The sequence below is a fragment of the Enhydra lutris genome, unplaced genomic scaffold, assembly GCF_002288905.1.
Source record: "Enhydra lutris kenyoni isolate GAN:26980312 unplaced genomic scaffold, ASM228890v2 scaffoldscaffold23, whole genome shotgun sequence".
NCBI lineage: Eukaryota > Metazoa > Chordata > Mammalia > Carnivora > Mustelidae > Enhydra > Enhydra lutris.
Genome location: NW_019154107.1, coordinates 2,105,104 through 2,126,209, shown reverse-complemented (window position 1 = coordinate 2,126,209; position 21,106 = coordinate 2,105,104). Strand labels below are relative to the sequence as shown.

Here is a 21,106-nt window from a genome sequence, read left to right as displayed (position 1 = left end):
ATGTACACGCCGCCTGCCTGTGCGCTGTGAGGGCCTGTGTGCCCCTCACAGGTGCGCGTGCGCGGCGTGAGAACCGGCGCTCACTTCGCACGTGCACGCCGTGTGCGCACGCTGTGTGAGGAGGACGCGTGCGCGTGCGGGTGCGCGCGGGTCCGGTGCGGCGCGGCGGTTCCGGCAGTGCGCCTGTGCAGCCCGCGCGTCCGGATGGAGCGCGGTGGCGGCTGCGGGGCTGGAAGCGGGACGGAGGGGGCTACGCGGGGATCCCCACTCCCCGGGAAGATGGCCGAGTCAGGCGCCGTGCGGACTTCCCCGCCCAACCACCGACCTTCAGGTAGGGCGCCGGGGGTGCGGCGGGCGCGTGGGGGCTTCAGGTACCCCCCGGGGGGGCGGGGCGGACCCTCCGTGGGCCGCGCAGGGCAGCGGCTCTGGAGCGCGCGGGGCGGGGACGCAGCGCGGTGCTGGGCTAAACGCCCTTCTCCCGGCCCATGGTCAACTAGGCACGGTATCCAGGGCCGCGACGCTCGCGGTGCCGGTGGCAGGGGCCCCTCTCAGGTGGCCTGAGTGAGTGGGTGCAGTTGGGGGTGGCTTAGGGTGGGTGGCAAGTATGTTTGGTGTGGGGAGTCTGGGCCCACGCTGGATGCCCGAGGGGCTCCGGGGGGCCGGCCCCCTCTCAGGGAGCAGCCGGCGTGGGGGGCACTGGGAAAGGCTGAGCGGGCTCCAGGGGTCGCCGGGGCCTGCGCACTCGCCCACTCTGCGTCTTGGGAAATGCGCGCGAGCGGCAGCTGCAGCCGGCCCTGAAGGTGGCCCGGCTTCATGCTTCGCGGCATCCTGGGGCAGATCCGGCACTTCACCTACTGGCAGGGGCGGAAGAAGTGCCGGCGGGCGCGAGCCCCGGGCCGGATTCTCCCACCACCCGCGGGCGCTCCCGCAGGCCTCGGTTGCGCTGCCCAGGGCTCTCCCGCAGGCCCCCTCAAGTGGCAGCGCGACCCCCGCGTCTCCCAGCCCGCGAGGCTGCAACTGCTAGGAGCTATGGAGTGCTGGTGCCCAGACGGGCTGCCCAAAAATGAGCGAAGCAGGGAGAAATTTTGAGGACATTTGGCAGAATTTTCGATAAGCAGGTCTCGCGTCTTCGACGTTCTGTAAAGTGGTTGCAGGTAGTGCGGGGGTGCAGGCAGCTGGGAAACCGATTTCCTGCTGTTTTTCCTGGCAACACCTTTTTTTTTTTTTTTAAGTTAATGTGACCTATTTTTAAACATTTTTTACTGTAGTATAACGTGCATGCTACAAAGGCGCAGATCTTAATTTAAGTATATGATTCGAAGAATTATCGCATAGTGAAGATATGAATATTTTATATGAAGTGAACCAAGGAAGGGAAAGAAATCAAGAGAAATAGTCATTATTCACTTAAAACGTGCTTTTCGTGGTGGGTGGGAGGTATTTTCTGATTGGGCCTTCATTTACATCGTTCATAGGAGGAGGTGGCTTAAGTCTTTCCCAGTATGCGTTTTTCATCATGCATTTTTTTAAGGCAGATTTTAACCAATATCACACGTTAGTGATATAAATACTATAAATATGTACACTTCTGTTTTCATTCTTTTTGCTTACTTTGAGAAACTCAGATATGTCTGCTAGGGAAGAACCCAGAACCCACTAACCAACCCACCCATCACAATCAGCCTTGAGGGAGGGAGACCTAGCAGAAGAAAATATCAAAAAGGTTGTTGAAGTTTGCAGTTTTATTTGGGACTTTAAATAATAGGTTATTTCCACGTTTTAAGGGCAGGGAGGAGCTTTTTGGTTGGGCTTGCTGTTTATCTGTGAGATTTAAATTTCTTTGAAGGAACTTAATAAAGGGGCAATCTACTAAGCTCTAGTGGGGAACTTTATTGTAGAACCATTTAATGCATTCTCTACTGATTTTAAGATTAGCTTAAAGCTGTTTTCCTTTACTTGAAATTGGAACCATAGAAAGACATGTGAAGGTTTAAAATACTACACTTACGGGGCGCCTGGGTGGCTCAGTGGGTTAAAGCCTCTGCCTTCTCAGGTCATGATCCCAGAACGCTGGGATTGAGCCCTGCATCAGGCTCTCTTGCTCAGCAGGGGGTCTGCTTCCTCCTCTCTCTGCCTGCCTCTCTGCCTACTTGTGATCTCTGTCTGTCAAATAAATAAATAAAATCTTTAAAAATAAAATAAAATACTACACTTACATGCATTACGGTTGGTGTGGAAAAATTGGGAGTGTTCAGTTTAGGGACCAGGTAGTACCATGGTTTGTTCTTTTGAGTGCTAGTGAGGCCAGATACTTGGAAAAATAATGTCATTCTCAGTAAAATCTGGATTATTGAGGTTTTATTATAATCCATCTGGGGTGCTGATCATTCTTGGTTACCCAGAGGCCTTATCTTTTGGGATCCATTCTTAATGAGATTCAGCCCGCACATCTAGGTGATACGAATTGATGAGTGCTTTTCAGAGCTGATGTAGAAGGTGACTAGGGAATGCCTCTGGTGGTTTCCTTTAACAACAGGTTCTTCCAATATTGGAATCCTGTGCATTCCCATTATCCACCAGTGATGCCTTTGTTTCTTTCCCTTTATTCACCCGCAGGATGGAAATTAGCAAATGTACTGTTCTTTCTAGGGCTTTGTTATAGGCACTGTTTAGTGACGAGCAAGCCCCTGTTGCTTGGATCTGCTTAAATACCTTTAGCCAATAGATAGAATCACTGGATCTCAGCTGTCAGACGGTTTCGATGTTACACAGATCCTGTGCTCCCCTCAGCCTGAAATGCCCCCTTCTTACGTTTTCCCATTCCAGGGTTCACTTACTCTAGGCTCCTCTTAGTCAGAATTAAGGAACTTCCTCTTGTCTGTGCCTGTGGCACCTTCAGCGAAACACTATCATTCTGCCTCTTACATTAGCCAGCCAGCTCCTCTCAGCAGGCATCCCTGAGTGCCCCCGGTAAGCCAGACCCAGTGCTGGTGGCTACTGCTGTGCTGGAGCTGAGTAGATTGAGCCGCAGAAGGCCTGGGGGTGAATGCCACCTCGCCACTTTCCTCAGTCTCACGTCAGGAAAATTATTTGATATCTTGACCTTCAGTTTTCTCACCTTTAAAATGGGCTTAAGAATAACGTGGGAGACAGAAGCACTGCTCTGAAGAAGGAATTAGTATCTGTAAAGCAGTGGCTGACATACAGTAAGTACTCAAGCCGGTTAACAGTTACTTCCTATTATAACATCAGCTTGAAAACAAGGTCTAGGTCTAGGTTATAGGTGCCTCTCTCAGTGCCACCTGGTACAGGTACACAGTAAGTCTAAAACTGATGTTTAACAATTGCATTATGCTGGGAGCAGCTACACTGGGTCCAGCTTGCAGTAAATATTCATGAATTGGACTGAAGCGGTGTGTTGGTGGAGTTTGTGGTAGTGGAATTACAAAACATGTTTCCTAAGACCTCTTGAGTTTTCTGGTACATTTGATGGGTGAATGTTGTTTATTGAGTTGAACTCATTTCCCCATTGTTCCCTGGTAAGGAGAGCATTGCTCTGACAAAGAATGAGGTTCCCTTTTGTCCTTCCACTTGGAAATTTTCTTTTTTTTTTTTTCAAAGATTTTATTTATTTATTTGACAGACAGAGATCACAAGTAGGCAGAGAGGCAGGCAGAGAGAGAGAGAGGAGGAAGCAGGCTCCCCGCTGAGCAGAGAGCCCGATGTGGGGCTTGATCCCAGGACCCTGGGATCATGACCTGAGCTGAAGGCAGAGGCTTTAACCCACTGAGCCACCCAGGTGCCCCTCCACTTGGAAATTTTCCATCCCCTGCCCTAGATCAGGAGAAAGTAGGGGTGCACACTGGAAGGTGAGGAGACCCTCCTGCAGGGGCCAAAGTAGGGTGGGGCTTCTTAGGAAAGGCTGGGAGTAGGTCCCCAAGAAATCAGAATTCTTCATCTTTTTCCAAAATTGTATTTAAGACTAGAATGCTCAGTTCTTTTTTTATAAAAGACTTTTCTGTAATCTCTACACCCAATATGGGACTTAAACTCACAACTCTAAGACCAAGAGTTGCATGTTCCACCAACTAAACCAGCCAGGCATCCTGAACACTTGGATTCTAAAACTGCTTGGACCTCATCTGCCTTTGGCACAGGTCATGATCTCAGGGTCCTGGGATTGAGTCCCACATCTGGCTCCCTGTTCAGCGGGAAGTCTGCTTCTCCCTCTGTGTGCCATTCCCCCTGCTTGTGTGCGCTCGTGCGCGCGCTCTCTGTCAAATAAATAAAATCTTAAAAAAAATAAAACTGCTTGGATCTAAGAAGAGCAAGTTGAGTTTGTGCATGCATATTAAACATCTCAGGTCCTCTCGGCATTAGGAAGGATCCACAGGTCATGAGGGAAAGACACAAAGTTGTGTTTGATCTGGGGCTTCTGGCCTTGTTTAGTGATGGCACTGTGGGACTTGGACTTGGTAGGACCTTCAAGGCAAATCACTGAAAGTCTGCTTGACCATCAGCGGTTTCTCTACTGATGTCCCAACACTGGTGACACAAGTAGTCAGTCTTTCATTTCTATTTCTAGCCCTTCTTCCTCTCCAGGATTAAAAGATGTTATCCTCTTATTCAGCTGCCCCATCTTCTGGAGTAGTTTTTTTTTTTTTTTTTTAAAGAACATCTCATCTTTTGTCGGAATTATATGGATTGACTTACAAAACAAGGATATTCAGGGTTGATTTGAGCAAGAAGAGATGGGGACTTCTGGGAGATGTTGGTGCACAGTCTGGTGGGCCTTGTTGGGAAGATTTAACAGGATATAACTCAGAATGTGCTCAGCTCCTAGGATAATGCTGAAGATGATACTGCCTGGTTTGGGGGGACTGCTGGTGCACTGCATTAGCTCTGGCAGCAGTCCGAGGATTTGAAAACTTGCCCAGGAAGTGGCTGTGGTTGGGGGTAGCTGCTTTGGGGAGACTGTGGCCTGGAAGAGATTGCCCACTGCCCATCTCACATCTCAGGGGACCTCCTTCAAATGTGGAGTTGACACCTGAGGCTCTGGGGTGGCTAAGCTTTGGGATCCCCCTCATCCACCTCTGGGGTCTGTCCGAATGTAGGCCTTTATTTGCTTTTCTTTCAGGAAGCATTTTTGTTATCATTTTGCCGAGGAAGTTTTCCTCTTTTTAAAAGCTGTGTGATTAGCAGAGTTCAGGATGTGGCTTAAGCAGAAGGAAGCCAGATATGATTGAGCTGCACAGCCATCAGACAGCCGTGCCAAATTCCCATGATCCTTTGGAAGAGCAGGGTCTGTCTTCAGGGTCCACAGCTCTTGGCTGGTGCTGAGTTCATTCACTGTCTGCAAATACCTGCTTTTCCTCTTGATGCCGAATAGGCTGGCATCTTTTAGCGCCAAACAACCCTATGGAATGCTTCTTGCTCCTTTGTCATCTCCACCCTCTTCATTTTTACTTTACTATATAGTAGTAACTTTGTGAGACATTGTTTATATACTATACATTTCATCCTTTTAAAATTCACAATTCAGGGGCACCTGGGTGGCTCAGAGGGCTAAGCCTCTGCCTTTGGCTCAGGTCATGATCCCTGAGTCCTGGGATCGAGCCCCACATCGGGCTCTCTGCTCAGCAGGGAGCCTGCTTCCCCCTCTCTCTCTGCCTGCCTCTCTGCCTACTTGTGATCTCTGTCAAATAAATAAGTAAAATCTTTAAAAAATAAAATAAAATAAAATGCACAATTCAGTGATTTTCTGTATTTTCACAGAGTTGTACAGCTGTCACCACAGCCAAATTTAGAACATTTTCATCACCCCACAGAGAAGCCCATACCCATCAGCGGTCATTCCCCATTCCCCCTCACCGCCCTCCCCCCAGGTGCGGGCAGCCACCTGTCTACTCTCTGTAGAGACCTCTGCAGTTGTGCCACGGCAGTCTTCAGCCTTTGGTGCAGACACATACGGTTCTTGCGCAGCAGTCCTTGGGTGGGTGTCCGTGTGTCAGAGGTTTAGAAACCATCATTCTGCGATCTCCATCTTTCAGGTCCAATACTTGTTTCACCACAAAGTCTTGCTTTTCCACCTTCTGTGCATTCTGCTGCTCAGGGCCTACAAGGCGGTGGAACCTGACTGTAACCCCCCTCCCAGACAGCCTGCAGTTACACACCACACATGTGTTCATTTTAGCTCCTCAAAGGCTAACAGCTGCTAATTGTTGAGCACTTAGGTGCCAAGCACCATTATAAGCACTTGTCATACATTATTTTATTTTATTCCTTACAGCCACTCTTTACACTGTTTTTCTGTTTCTATCCTCATTTTATTTTATTTTTTAAAGATTTTATTTATTTATTTATTTGTTTGTCAGAGAGAGAGAGAGAGTGAGCGAGCGCACAAGCAGGAAGAGTGGCAGGCAGAGGCAGAGAGAGAAGCAGGCTCCCTGACAAGCAAGGAGCCCAGTGCGGGACTCGATCCCAGGGCCCTGGGATCATGACCTGAGCCAAAGGCAGCGGCCTAACCCACTGAGCCACCCAGGCACCCCTATCCTCATTTTAGAGATGTTTCAATTCTCTATTGCTGTGTAGCAAATCATTTCAAACTTATTATTTCTCACGATTCTAGGGGTAGGTTGGGCTCAGTTGAGTGGTTTTTCTGTTCCATGTGGTGTCAGCTGGAGTTGCTGTCAGCTGGGAGCTCACTTGGGCAACATAGCCTGTCACGGGCCTGGTAGCTAATCACGGGGAGTCAGTCCTGGACTTCTCTCAGCGTCGCGGAAGCAGAAGTTGCCACTTCTCTTAAGGCTTGGGCTTGGAAGTCCCAGAATGTCACTTTTCCTGCATTCAGTGGTGAAAGCAAGTCACAAGGCCAGCCGAATTCAAGGGGAGGGAGCCAGACGCCACCTCGTGATTTCAAGAGTGGCAAGCACCCGCTGGTAGAGGATGAATCTCCTTTTTTGGAGATTCTCTACTGCAACAGGTGAGTATGCTGAATGTAAGAGAGCGTAGGTAAGTTGCTCAAGGTCATACAGTTAAGTGGCAAGGCAGTGCGTTTGACTCCAGAGTTAAGTATTTTTTGCCTTCATGCCACATGTGCCTTCCCAGGTAGATGAAAACAAACTCTTCTCGCAAACACTCCAAGCGAGCTCCCGGCTTGCTGTAACTCCAGCTGACACATCTTCTGTACCCGTCTCAAGATCTAACTCAGTACTCTAGGTCCACGTTATATAAGGATTTTGTGTGCCTTTTCCTTTGTATACAGTTTTTCTCCTCAAAGGTAATGACCCACATTTCTTAGAATTACAGCAAAAATTTTATTTTTTTATTTTTTTTAAAAGATTTTATTTATTTATTTATTTGACAGAGAGAGAGATCACAAGTAAGCAGAGCAGCAGGCAGAGAGAGAGTGGGAAGCAGGCTCCCCGCTGAGAAGAGAGCCTGATGCGGGGCTCAATCCCAGGACCCCGAGACCATGACCCGAGCTGAAGGCAGAGGCTTAACCCACTGAGCCACCCAGGCGCCCCAATAGCAAAAATTTTATAGATTAAAATGCTTAGAGGAAGAAAGTTTCCATTTAACAGGATTTCTGACTTGCCAGGAATTAACTTCCTACTCTCTCTATGCCAGCCTTCATTGTTGGGCTCTGAAAAATCACCTTAGTACACTTTTCTGTCTTAGGAGACTGTTGGGTATGACTGAGGACTGCAGTTCTTGGGTCATCACTGCAGAAGGCCTGTGGAAGATTCTCTTACACTTTAAGCCAGTGTGTCTCAAACTAATTCTGGTGATCAGTTTGTTTTTTGTTTCTGATTCCCAGTTTGTTATTGACCCATATCTTGGCAAAATAAAATAAAAAAGACTTACTAGAAAAATAGAATGTAAAGGAAGGACATGGAAGATATAACTCCTGATTTTTAAATATTAGATAAGATATTAGATTCCACGGTATCAATGGATATTAGATTAGATATTAGATTAGTCTGTCAAATTGCTATAAATGTTTCTAAATGCATGCTCTCAATTTATGTCCTTATTTTAAATGATAACAGAAAATAAGGAGACTGGCACCCATCCATGGGCCACACTCTGAGTAGCTCTGCCCTGGGCCAGCATTTCCCAAAGGGTGTGATACACAAGAGGGTTTTAGGTTACACATGGATAGATTTATCTTTTCAATTTTAGGCTAATAGTTGTGTGGATTTTTTAAGTGGTATTATAAAAATATAACTAGTACATCAAACTGTAATTTCATGATTATTTTTCAGAATGAGTAGAAAATGAAAAGAACTCAGTTTAAAGAAAAAATAATAGTATGGGTTGGTGCTGGATAATACAAATAGAATGCTAGAGGTATATATAATCTTAAATTTTCTAACAGCTACATTTGAAAAAGTAAAAAAGAGAAAGGTGAAATTAATATAATACAGTTTATTCAGGGGTACCTGGGGGGCTCATTCAGTTAAGCATCTGCCTTTGGCTCAGGTCATGATCCCAGGGTCCTGGGATTGAGCCCCATGTCAGGCTCCCTGCTTCTCCCTCTGCCTCTCTCCCTCTCTCAAATAAATAAATAAAATCTTTTTGAAAAAATAGCACTAAGAAGGAAGTTAAGCCAGTATATCTACCACAGCAACCCAGGTTCTACACTGGTGGACTTGCTAAGCCAATAGTTAATTTTTTTTTAGGACTTATTTATTTATTTGAGAGAGAATGAGAATGCAAGTGGAGGGAGGGCCAGAGAGACAGAGAGAGAATCCTCAAGCAGGCTCCCCACTGAGCAGGGAACCTGATGCAGGGCTCTATCACAGGACCCTGAGATCATGACCCAAGCTGAAATCCAGAGTAGGCCACTTAACTGACTGAGCCACCCAGACTAGCCAACCAGGAGTTAAAGACTTGATGTCAAAAACAGAGAAGGACCAGCTGCTCAGGAGGAAGACAACTTAGTCTGGGCAGGGATTTGTCCTGCAGGCCCTGAAAGTGAGTGCTGGCTAGCCAGCCCTGCCCAGCGAAGTCCCTTTATAGCCAGTGCCAGCTCTCTCACATAATCAAACCCAGGACATAGGGATGGGACCAGCCTGTGAATTCACTGGAACTGCCCAGTAATGTGGTCTCCAGAGTCTGTCCCGTCAACCATTAGGAACTTGTTGATCATAATGAGCAAGTGACTTCTGTAAACTGGTACTAGGAAGACACAATACCAACTCTGGTGTAAATGACCAGACCTGACCTCACAGAGCCCATCCTAACCCAGTGGATTCCCCACAGGACCCTGACATTGAATTTGGGAGATCCTGAGCTAGTTAATACTGCTGTCTCCTCCCATCTTTCTAGCAATGTCCTACCATGCTTTCCATTGAGAACAGCTTAATAATTATCATAAAGTCAGACCCACCCTCTTTCCACCACCTGTCAAGTCACCAAGACAACACTTTGTGTGAGGACCTTACCACTTGGCCACGTTGGAGAAAGCAAATGCTGCTGCTGCTTTCAGGAGCCTGGCGATTAAGCCTGTTTTGCCTTATTGTAGGGGAGACCATTTTATCAAAGCAACTTCCCATTTCCATTATGCCTACCCACGTTGGACTGAATACCACAACACACATTCATACCATTCTCGACAGCACTCAATACCATTGTACCTTTTGGGACCATGGTGTCATTCCTGCAGCAGAAGAACTTTCTGCCATGATGGAAATAGTCTAAATCAGTGAGTCCTGTCCAATATGCTAGCCGCTGGTCCCACTTGGCTCCTGAGTACTTGAAATGTGACCAGCCCAAACGTGCTGAAAGCATAAAATAGATACTGGTTTTGAAAGACTCAGTGCAAAGAATACATTGTGAGATCTCTTATGAGTAGTTCTTTATATTAATTACCTGTTGAAATAAGCATATTTTGGGTAAACTGGGTTAAATACATTTCTAAAAAATATTTATTTGTTAGAGAGAGAGTACACCTGTGCACACAAGCAGAAGCAGCAGCAGGCAGAGGGAGGAGCAAGATCCCAGATGAGCAAGGAGCCCGAAGCTTAACCGACTGAGGCACCCAGGTGCCCCTTAGCTCTATTTTTCTATTTATTTCTGCTCTATTTTATATAAGCCAAAGGAGGGCATAAATAAATACAGAGCAGGAAATGCCCCTGTAGCTTGAGTCTTTTATCAGGCACCTAAAGTCCTTAATTAAACAGTGCTTTGTGTCCTCGTTTCAGAACACCTTAGTGTGTGCCCTTAACTCACAATAACCATCCGAACTGTAAACTGGACAGAATGGGATTCTCCTGGGCTTATTTTTTAACCACCTGCCCGCCCCCTCCCAAGATTCCTGTCCTCTTCCTTGAGCACTTGAGTCTGCTCTCCACTTACCAGAGAAGGAACTGTCCTTGTGCCTGGGAGTGGTGTTGCCTCTTAGGAGTTTTTGCTCTCTTCTACCTTAATTGTGTTGGGTTCCCGGGAGCACTTATCAAGGGTGACAGTTGGTGGTGAAATATTATTATAGCCTTCAGTGGAAGCTTTCCTTCCCCTTGGGTGACTTTTCCTCCAGTAGAGATACATGTTATGAACAAAATTTAAGTGATCATTGTCATTAGCTAGGTAAGCAGTATTATTCAAGCTGTTTTAGTTACATCTTCAGACTGTAAGCTCTCTTCTTAAAATTATTAATTCTGCTTGTAGTTTTCTTACTGCAAAACATCTTTCTGCTTTCCTTTTTCCCTCTCCTCACCCACCTAAATTTCCACTTAGCTTGATTTTGTTTTTGTCAGTCATAAATTATTTCTAAAGAATAATTGATTCTTATTAATGGTCCATTAATTTCCACATATCCCTAGTCTTCTGGGATGAGATTAGCTCTTCTTATAGTAGAATGGTCAAGAAAGCAGAATGTGGACTGTTTAACTCTACCCTGTTAGCTTTAATTTCTTAGTTGTCTTTTACTTTCTCTCAGTTTTGACTGAGGAACTCCAGAAGACTTGGTGCCTTTCTATTAAGGAGTACCGAATGTCCTTTGTGGTACATAATTTCACCTTTATTAGTTAAAAATTAAAAGGATTCTTGCCACTTGGGAATGCGTAGAAGATTTCAGAGTGAAATCTTTTAAGGATGTATTTACTGTAGAGAGAGCTGGTGGGGAGGGACAGGAGAGAGAGCCTGATGCAAGGCAGTGTCTCCACTGCAAGATGTCAAAACCTAGCCAAAACCAAAAGTCAGATGCTTAACCACCAGCACCACCCAGACGCTCCTAGAGTGAATGCCTCTTATAATCAGGCCAGTTCAAGCAGGAGATACCACATGCGAGGACCAGGGCTATCTAATAGAACTTTCCATGAGGATGGAGATGTTCTACATCTGCTCCACATGGTAGCCATCAGCCACCATGTGGCTGTGGAGCACTGAGGAACTGAGTTTTTTATTGTATTTGATTTTAGATTATTTAAATTAAAATATCCACATGTGGTAGTGGCTCCTGAATTGGACTGTGCAGTTAACTAAACATTGACTAACATTGCCAGATGAGGATCAGAAATGAGGAATAAGTTTCAGGCCTTAAACGAGTTGCTTAAAACTCATCTATTCTTGGTTTCTCCTTTACAAGTTGTGGTATTTGGTTGTTGCTATTCAGTCACTCTCAGATGTGCACAAGCCATCAAGTACAGAACCCAGAAGTTACCTCCTGTGTGGTTCATATCAGATCTGTAGGGCCATGATGGGATCTAGTACCCAAGACTTATTTCTGGCTCCTGGTGGCCCTGGGGTGCCCGTGATCAGCCAGCTCCTCTCTGTCCCTGCCACATTTTTGGCTATACAGATTGGTGGGAGGATAAATTGGATTGACTTAGAAGGCATTACCAAATCCTCAGCTATATAGGATTTGGGTGGCCTGTGGGGAGAACTTTTCCAGTGAGAGACTGGCAGGGACTGAGACCATAGGCTTAGGCCAGAGAACCCTGTGGTAGAAGGTGAGGTTGGTGAGGGCATTTGGGGGCATTGGGCAGTACACTGAATGAGTCATGTTCCCTCTTCTCTAGGATGTAATCAGTCAAGTAGATAAGCCTCACCTCTCTTGTTCCAGCTTGTTCCTTACAAACTGTGACCACAGGTGTTGGCCCATGAGAAAAACTCAGTTGCTTGTCTGTAAGATGGTATGCTAGGAAATCTGATTGGTGCTTTCCAGCTCTTGAGAGAACTGTGTTCCTCCACTGCCATCTCAGGAGGCAAGGGGAAGGGTAGGTTTGTCTTCACCCTTTTTTTTTTTTTTTAAAGATTTTTTTTTTATTTATTTGTTTGACAGAGAGAGATTACAAGCAGGCAGAGAGGCAGGCAGAGAGAGAGAGGAGGAAGCAGGTTCTCTGCTGAGCAGAGAGCCCGATGCGGGGCTCGATCCCAGGACCCTGAGATCATGACCTGAGCCGAAGGCAGCGGCCCAACCCACTGAGCCACCCAGGCGCCCCAATGTCTTCACCCTTTTGTTATGGGGAGCACCAGCCAAGTAGGCTTGGAGCCAGCAGACTTACCACATTTCCCCCTAACCTCCCCCATTACAACCAAGTAGGGCCTTTGCCCCCTTTATCTCTTATGACCCCATCACTATTGCCTGGGTTAGACCTGTCATCTGGGGCCTGACCATTATTACAAGAGTCTCAGAGGTCTCTGTCCCTCTATCCAGGTCACCCTTCTGTCATGGATTCGTCTTATCACTCTCTTACCTAACCTCCTCTGACATCTGCCTAGCATGAGCATAGTCTAGACTACTGATCTAGACTAGAGCCCACCTTTCAGCCCCCTCTCTCTGGCCAGCACACTCTGTACACACAACCCCCGCACCTCACTGCTCATGGCCATGCTCTTCCCTGTGCCCAGAATTCCCTTCCTCTCTGTATCTGCCATGTTCGTCCTTTAGTACTTGTCTCACATCTCACTTCCTCCCTGAAGCCTTCCCTGACCACATACTTTTGGTAGATTTTTCTTTTCTCCCCCATTTCTGTTTTGGTGTTGATAATGTTAATGCAGGTAAATCAGATCATGTGCAAATAAACTTGGGGTTGGCATTTGTAAACTAAAGTATACAGATCTTAGACATAGTTTGATGAGTGTTTTCTTACACACCTATATAACCAACCCAGATCAAAAAACATTTCCAGCACCTAGAAAGCTTCCTCATGCCCCCTCCTAGACAGTGGCCCCCAAAGGGAACTATTTTCCTCACCTCTTTTTTAGAGATTTATTTATTCCTCTGAGAGCGAGAACTGTGGTGGAGAGGAGGAGAGGGAGAGAGAAACTCAAGCAGACTCCACACTGAGCATGGCGTGCTACACAGGGCTCACTTTCACCACCTAGGAGGTCATGACCTGAGCTGAAATCATGAGTATCACGAGTCAGACGCTTAACTGACAGAGCCACTCAGGTGCCCCCTCACCTCTTTTCACTGTGGTTTAGTTTTATTTTTGAGCTTTGTTAAAATGGATTCATGTAGCATGCCCATTTTTATTATGGCAAAGTATACATAATCTAAAACTATTTTAGCAGTTTTTAATTTCGTTGGCATTAAGGACATTCACATTGTTGAGCATCCATCACTGCCATCCATCTCCAGAACCTTTTCATCAAGTATATACTTTTTTAAAAAAGATTTTATTCATTCACTTGAGGGGGAGAGAGAGAGAGAGAGAGCAAGAGCACCAGCAGGTGGAGGGCCAGAGAGAGAAGCAGACTCCCTGCTGAGCGAGGAACCCAACCTGGGGCTTGATCCCAGGACCCCAGGATCATGACCTTAGCCAAAGGCAGATACTCAAGCGACTAAGCCACCCAGGCGCCCCAAGTATATGCTTTTGTGACTGTTTTTTTCATTCAGTGTTATGTCTATAAGATTCACCCATGTTGTATCTATCAGCAGTTCATTTACTTTTATTTCTGAGCAGTATTACATTGTGTGACTACTACTAGAGTTTGTTTTATCCATTCTTTTGCTCATAAACACATGGGTTATTTCCAGCTTCTTATTCTTTTGACTAAAACTGCAATGAACATGCTTATGCACATTTCTTGGTGCCCATACAAAAGCATTTCTATTGCTCGTGTATGCCTAGAAGTGGAGCTGCTGGGTCATAAGGTAGGCATATGTCTAGCTTTAGCACGTAGTGCCAAACTGGTTTCAAAGAGTTGGAAGCAGTTTATTATTGTTGTTTTAATAAATTACCACAAATGTAATGGCTTGTAGCAACTAAATTTATTATCTTATAATTCTAGAAGTCAGAAGTCCTATAATACATGTCAGTAAAACCTTTCTGGGGCCTGTAAGGTGAGAACCCATTTCCTTGCCTTCTCCATCCAGCTTCTAGAGGCTGCCTACATTCAATGGCTCCTCACTCCTTCCTCTGTTGTCAAGGGCAGCAGCAGGGCAGTATCTTCCAGTATCTCTCTCTCCAACTTCTGGTTTCATCGTCATATCTCCTCTCTCACCCTCACCCTTCTGCCTCTCCTGTGATTGCTTTGGGCCCACTTGGAAAATCCTGGATAATCTCCCCATCTCAAGAACTGTTACTTTGTCACATCTGCAAAAGCCTTTTTGTCACATAAGGTAACATTTTCACAGATTCCAGGGATTAGGATTTAGACTTCTTGGCAGGGATGAGGGAGAAGGCGTTATTCTACCTACCACATGGCTGTGCCATTTTGCATTCCCATCAGGAAAACATCAGAGTTTCAGTTCCTCCACGTCTTTGTCAGCTTTTGGTATTGTCAGTCTTTTTAATTTTAGCCATTCTGATGGGAATGTCGGGGGTACATCTACAGCTACCACCTTCAGACAGTATGTCCTTCTTTGGAGTGATACAACATTATTGCAACTTCACAGTATTATAAATATTTGTTTACGTGCTTCTGTCTTGCCCAAGCCATATATCCTTCGTGCAGCAGGTCGTAGCTGGTTCAGTAGATGCTCCTTGGATGGTAAGTAATGACTGAGGGCATTTTTTAATAGAGAAGTGAGCAGAGCTAAAGATGTAAATGAAAGCCTGTGCTTATGGTCCCATCTGTGGCTTGAAGTAGAGTTTCTCCCAAATAAAAAGTAGTACCAGAGCAGATAATCTGGTTTCTAACTTTTGCATGCTGTTGTCTTTCCCAAGATAGATAATCTATAAGTGAGTAATGCTGTCGAAGGAAATGTGGGCCTCAACTCCTGAGGGCGTTGGTTGGAAATGACTTCACCTTATATGTAAATGAGAGGGGAATGCAGTTCCAGCAGGCAGTCTTCTGGGGAGTCTGATCTTGGACCTTAGCAGTGTCTGGTTTTCCTTTTCCCTCGATTCTGCTCCAGTATAGCAACACACTGCAGCTTCTGGCTTGCAGAAGGACTGGAAGGTGAGTGGGGTTTCTTGATCTCAAGGAATGTAATGTGTGTAGACTTAAACCCACCTTGAAGACTTGAGGCTGGAATTTCTGAGGAAGGTGAAGCCAGAGTAGAAAAGAATTTCTAATGCCACTGGACACAGGGCGGTGGTACAAATGTCTTGACACTAGGGAGATAAACCTGGAAGGAGGGATTAGTATTAGACAAAAGGCAGACAGGATTGTGGCTTCCCTTGGGAAGATTCTAATACGAGTAACTGTTCTCTTGTTCTTGTTTGTTCCCAGCTTCCTTTGCTGGGCACACCCCTGGTTTCATGAGAGCTATAAGGTTTCAGGGCCTCAGCCTTATCTTTCCAGGCACCAACATGTTGGCAGCATTCCTACAGCTTGGCATTACTTTGACCCTGTGGGGTGTGACGTGTGTGAGAAAAATGTTGCTATGGATGTGGCAGAGGACTTCTTTGGCGCTCATGAGAAAACCTCTCTGTCACTGAGAGAATTTAGATCATAAAGGAGTTGGTCGGGGCACCTGGGTGGCTCAGTGGGTTAGGCCTCTGCCTTCGGCTTGCGTCATGATCTCAGGGTCCTGGAATTGAGCCCCGCATTGGGCTCTCTGCTCGGCAGGGAGCCTGCTTCCCCCTCTCTCTCTGCCTGCCTCTCTGCCTGCTTGTGATCTCTCTCTCTCTGTCAAATGAATAAATAAAATCTTAAAAAAAAATAAAGGAGTTTGTCTTTTGAGAAAAATACTAGCTCAGGGTAGGAGTTACTGTGTTGGGCCTATGCTGGGGTTATTGGTCCCTGTTGAGACATACTAACAATGTCACAGCTTTAGCGATTTGCGTAGGTACACATGTGATTCACAAGATAATCTTCAGTCAAGCCAGCCATGCCAGAATGGAGGCATGCCTGGGCCTTGGGTGGTGTGGACAACACACATACCGGGAGGACTGGGATAGGCTGAACAGAGTCATGGCTATGTTTATGGAGTCCCTGTGACTTCCTCAATGTCTTTGCCTCTCTGCCTGATGTATCTGAGTTTTGGAAAAGTCATGTGGCTGCATTCCTGCTGAGAACTGATCTTCCCACACTCAGACCAAGGCCTGGCCTTTTGGAGTTCCTCTCTGTTGACTCCAGGTCTGGAGGGAATCTTGAGAGAAAACATGGGGGTACTGTATGCAGGTGCATGTTAAATTTTTCCAGGACAGACAGTAGATCTTTGCTTCACATTCTTTGAGGCTGGAGGGGCACCCCTTACCTCATACGTCAAGAAGTCCTTTATGTTCATATAGACCTCTCTCCTCTAAATGCCTCTTCTCTTGCTTTGCCCTCTGTGAACAGGCAGAACAACGACTCAGCATCCTTTTGACAAAACCTCCCAGTTTCCATAAGGAACCGGCTTTCTGTGGGGCCCAGTTCCCTAAACCTTCTTACATGATGTTTTGTTTGGTGTTTACTTCTGTGACATTGGTGTCTCCCTTCTCTAACTCTTTGCACAAATTACCCATTGTGTAGCCTCTTTACCTCTTTCTTCAGTTAAGAATTTACAGATGAGATAGCACTTCTTATCTGTTAAGATGGCCATTATCAAAAAACAAAAAACAACAAGTGCTGGTGAGGATGTGAAGAAATTGGAACTTTTGTGCACTGTTAGTGGGAATGCAAATGCAACAGTGCAGCTGCTGTGGAAAACAGTATGAAGTTTTCTCGAAAAAAAAAGTAAAAATAGAACTATACCATATGGGGGCGCCTGGGTGGCTCAGTGGGTTAAAGCCTCTGCCTTCCGCTCAGGTCATGATCTCAGGGTCCTGGGATCGAGCCCTGCATCGGGCTCTCTGCTCAGCAGGGAGCCTGCTTCCCCCTCTCTCTATGCCTGCCTCTCTGCCTACTTGTGATCTCTGTTTGTCAAATAAATAAAATCTTAAAAAAAAAAAAGAACTCTACCATATGATCCAGCAATCCCACTTTTGAGTATACATCCAAAAGAATTAAAATCAGGATCTCAGGGATTTTAACACTGTTCACAAGGGCTAACATGTGGAAACAACCTAACAAATATCTATATACAAAAGAATGGATAAAGAAAATGTTGTATATACATAGAGTGGTATATTATCTAGCCTTTTTTTTTTTAAAGATTCCATTTATTCATTTGGGAGATAGAGACAAAAAAAGAGCATAAGCAGAGGGAAAGGCAGAGAGAGCAAGAGAAGCAGACTCCCTGCTGAGCTGGGAGCTGGACATGGGGCTTGATCCAGGACCCTGAGATCCTGGCCTGAGCTGGAGGCAGATGCTTGACTGACTGAGCCACCCAGGTGCCCCATATCTAGCCTTAAAAAGGAAGAAAATTCTGCAGTATGAGACAACGTGGATGGACCTTTGATGACATTATGAAATAAGCCAGTCATGGAAAGACAAATACTATATACATATATTCCACATATATGAAACATCTAAAATAGACAAATTCACAGAATCAAAGAGTAGATTGGTGGTTCCCAGGAGGTGGGCAGCAGGAAATGGGGAGTTACTAATCAACAGACATAAAGTTGCAGTTAAACAAGATGAGTAAGTTCTAGAGATCTTCTGTATAACACTATATGCGGAGTCAACAATATTGTATTGTACATTTACAAGTTTATTAAGAGGGGTGCTGTGGTTCAGTCAGTGAATCATCTGCCTTCAGCTCAGGTCATGATCCCAGGGTCCTGGGGTCGAGTCCTGGATTGGACTACCTGCTCCTTGGGGAGCCTGCTTCTTCCTCTGCCTATCTCTCTTTCTGTCTCTCATGAATAAATAAATAACATCCTTAATGTAAAGAATGTAGGAGGGCACGTATTGCATGGAGCACTGGGTGTGGTGCATAAACAATCCTGGAACACTGAAAAAATAAAATAAAATTTAAAAAAAGAATGTAGATATCATGTTAAGTGTTCTTACCACAATAATATTTTAAAAATGCAAAAAAATTTGGGACACCTGGGTGTCTCAGTCGGTTAAGCAGCTGCGTTCAACTCAGGTCATGATCCCAGCATCCTGGGATCGAGTCCCGCATTGGGCTCCTTGCTCCGTGGGGAGCCTGCTTCTCCCTCTGCCTGCCACTCTGCCTGCCTGTACTCTCTCTGTCTCTCTGAAAAATAAATAAATAAAATCTTAAAAAAATAAATAAAAAAATTTACAAAGAATTTACTATTTAAGACCTTAATATGATCAGTTACTGGTTTAGCCACTAAGTAGCTATGATGATGTGAGCTAGTTTCTTTTTTATTCTTAGCCTCAGTTTCTTTACTTATAAAATGGGGAAATAACAGAAATTCCTCACAGGATTGACAGGAGGATTATATGAGGCAATGCATGGAAAGTGTTTAGTGCAGTGTCTCGCACATAGGTGCTCCGTGAGGTAGGTTGTATGGCCATCATCTGTGCATTGAGTATAAGATCCCAGATCTTACGTCTTTGAATATAAAAAATAGATTTTTGGGGCCCCTGGCTGGCTTAGTCCATACAGCATGTGACTCTTGCTCTCAGGGTTGTAAGTTTGAGCCCCATGTTGGGGGTAGAGATTACTTAAAAATAAAATCTATAAAATACATATATACTACGTATCAGTGTACTTATATTGATATATTTGTATCCTGGCTTTGCCTTCCAAGGAGCTAGTCACCTGGTGAGATAGGCTTTCTCTAATTTAATATAATCCAAGTCTAATGCAGAAAAATACCATAAATGGAAATATAAAATGGACCATGAGGCCATAGATAAGCACAGTTATTCTGGTGGAGGACCGAGGGACAGTGTTTGTGCATGTGTGACTCTTCATAATCACTTACATGTAGGTGTCCTGTGGTTAGCAGGACAACACTGTCAAGTATTCATATTGTTACTGGGGGCCTGTCTGTGGCCATACTTTCCATTTTCTGCGTAGGAATGGTGGTTCTTTTTCTTCCACTCAAGCTCAATGTATATATTGAAATTCTTGAAGGATACAGTTGTGCCCTATGCAGGAGCTTATTCAGCCAGTGGCATTCCTTTTCCTCTTTGTCTAAGTATGTCTGAGACTTGTCCTAAGTCCATTTTCTCATTGTGCTAGATGAACTTACTCTTCTCTCTGTGTAGTTAGCATTTTCCACAGGGAACACAGGAGACTAGAGGAAAAATTCTTATTTTTTGTCCTCTGTCCCTCTTCGACACCCACCACTAGATGTTTTGCTCTACAAATTGGCCTGGAGATCAAGACACCATTCAACTTTCTGGAACTGTGGAAATTGTCATGGCTTTTGGCAAGATAAGAGAGTTGAGTAGTATGCTATAAGTTTAGGATTTTAGACTCTGTGTTGACCAGTATGGTAGCCAGTTGCCACATGTGGCTATTTAAATTAATTAAAATTAAATAAAATTTAAAATTTACCTCCTCAGTTGCATTAGTCACATCTTAAGTACTCAGTAGTCCCATGTGGCTAATGGCTACTGTATTGGACAACACAGATACAGAACATTCCTTTCATTGCATTAAGTTCCATGGGCCAGCACTGATTGAGAGGATTATCTTTTTTTTTAAGATTTTATTTTTATTTATTTATTTGACAGACAGAGATCACAAGCAGGCAGAGAGGCAGGCAGAGAGAGAGGAGGAAGCAGGCTCCCCGTTGAGCAGAGAGCCCAGTGCGGGGCTCGATCCCAGGACCCTGAGATCATGACCCGAGCCGAAGGCAGAGGCTTTAACCCACTGAGCCACCCAGGATCCCTGAGAGGATTATCTTAACAGTTGTAGGCTACTTAATAGAGAGAGGAAAACACAGATGTTTATCCATGGTGTGATGGTTTTGATCCTTCCTTCAGATGATCCAAGTTGGATGTGTAAGCATTAAATGTAACTGCCTAATCAACTGAACATTGACTAATGCATGTAAAATATTCTGACCTCATATTTGTAATGCAAAAAAGGGTATTCGCTTTCTGAAGTTTTTTTTTTGTACTGACATATTACTCTGAAGCAGCTATCAAGTGTGGATTCATTGATTAGAGAGCCCTGAGTTTTTTAATTGTTTTTTTATTGTGGTAAATTATATATAACATAAACTTTACAATTTTAACCATTTTATTTTATTTTATTTATTTTTTTTTTTTAAAGATTTTATTTATTTATTTGAGAGAGAGACAGTGAGAGAGAGCATGAGCGAGGAGAAGGTCAGAGAGAGAAGCAGACTCCCCGCGTAGCCGGGAGCCCGATGCGGGACTTGATCCCGGGACTCCAGGATCATGACCTGAGCCGAAGGCAGTCGTCCAACCAACTGAGCCACCCAGGCGTCCCAACAATTTTAACCATTTTAAAGTGTACAATTCAGTGGCATTAAGTGCATTCACAATGTTATGTGACAGTCAGCACTATCTTTTTCCAGAACTTTATATCATCTCAAACAAAAACTACACCCATTAAATAGTAACTCCCCATTATGCCTTCCCCCTAATCCCTGGTAACCAATATTCTATTTTCTGTCTCTTTGTTCTAGGTACCTCATATAAGTGGACTCATACAACATTTATCCTTTTGTGACTGGCTTATTTCACTTTGCATAATGTCCTCAAGGTTCATCCATGTTGTGGCATATATCAGAATTTCATTTCTTTTTAGGGCTGAGTAATATTCCATCCATCATGTGGATAGACTACATTTGTTTATCCATTCCTCAGTTGATGGACACTTGGGTTGCTTCCACCTTTTGGCTGTTGTGAACAGTGCTTCTATGAACTTGGGTGGCCAAGTACT

The 21,106-nt window shown here is 44.9% G+C and overlaps 1 protein-coding gene across 1 annotated transcript in view; it reads left to right on the top strand.

The window, feature by feature from the left end:
• Positions 1 to 204: 204 nt before the first annotated feature.
• Positions 205 to 21,106, top strand: part of LOC111150433 (MAP7 domain containing 2) — a 96,728-nt gene continuing 75,826 nt past the window's right edge. The window contains exon 1 of the mRNA XM_022507892.1: positions 205 to 331. Within this exon, the coding sequence (XP_022363600.1) occupies positions 205 to 331 (127 nt within the window). The remainder of the gene's footprint in view (positions 332 to 21,106) is intronic.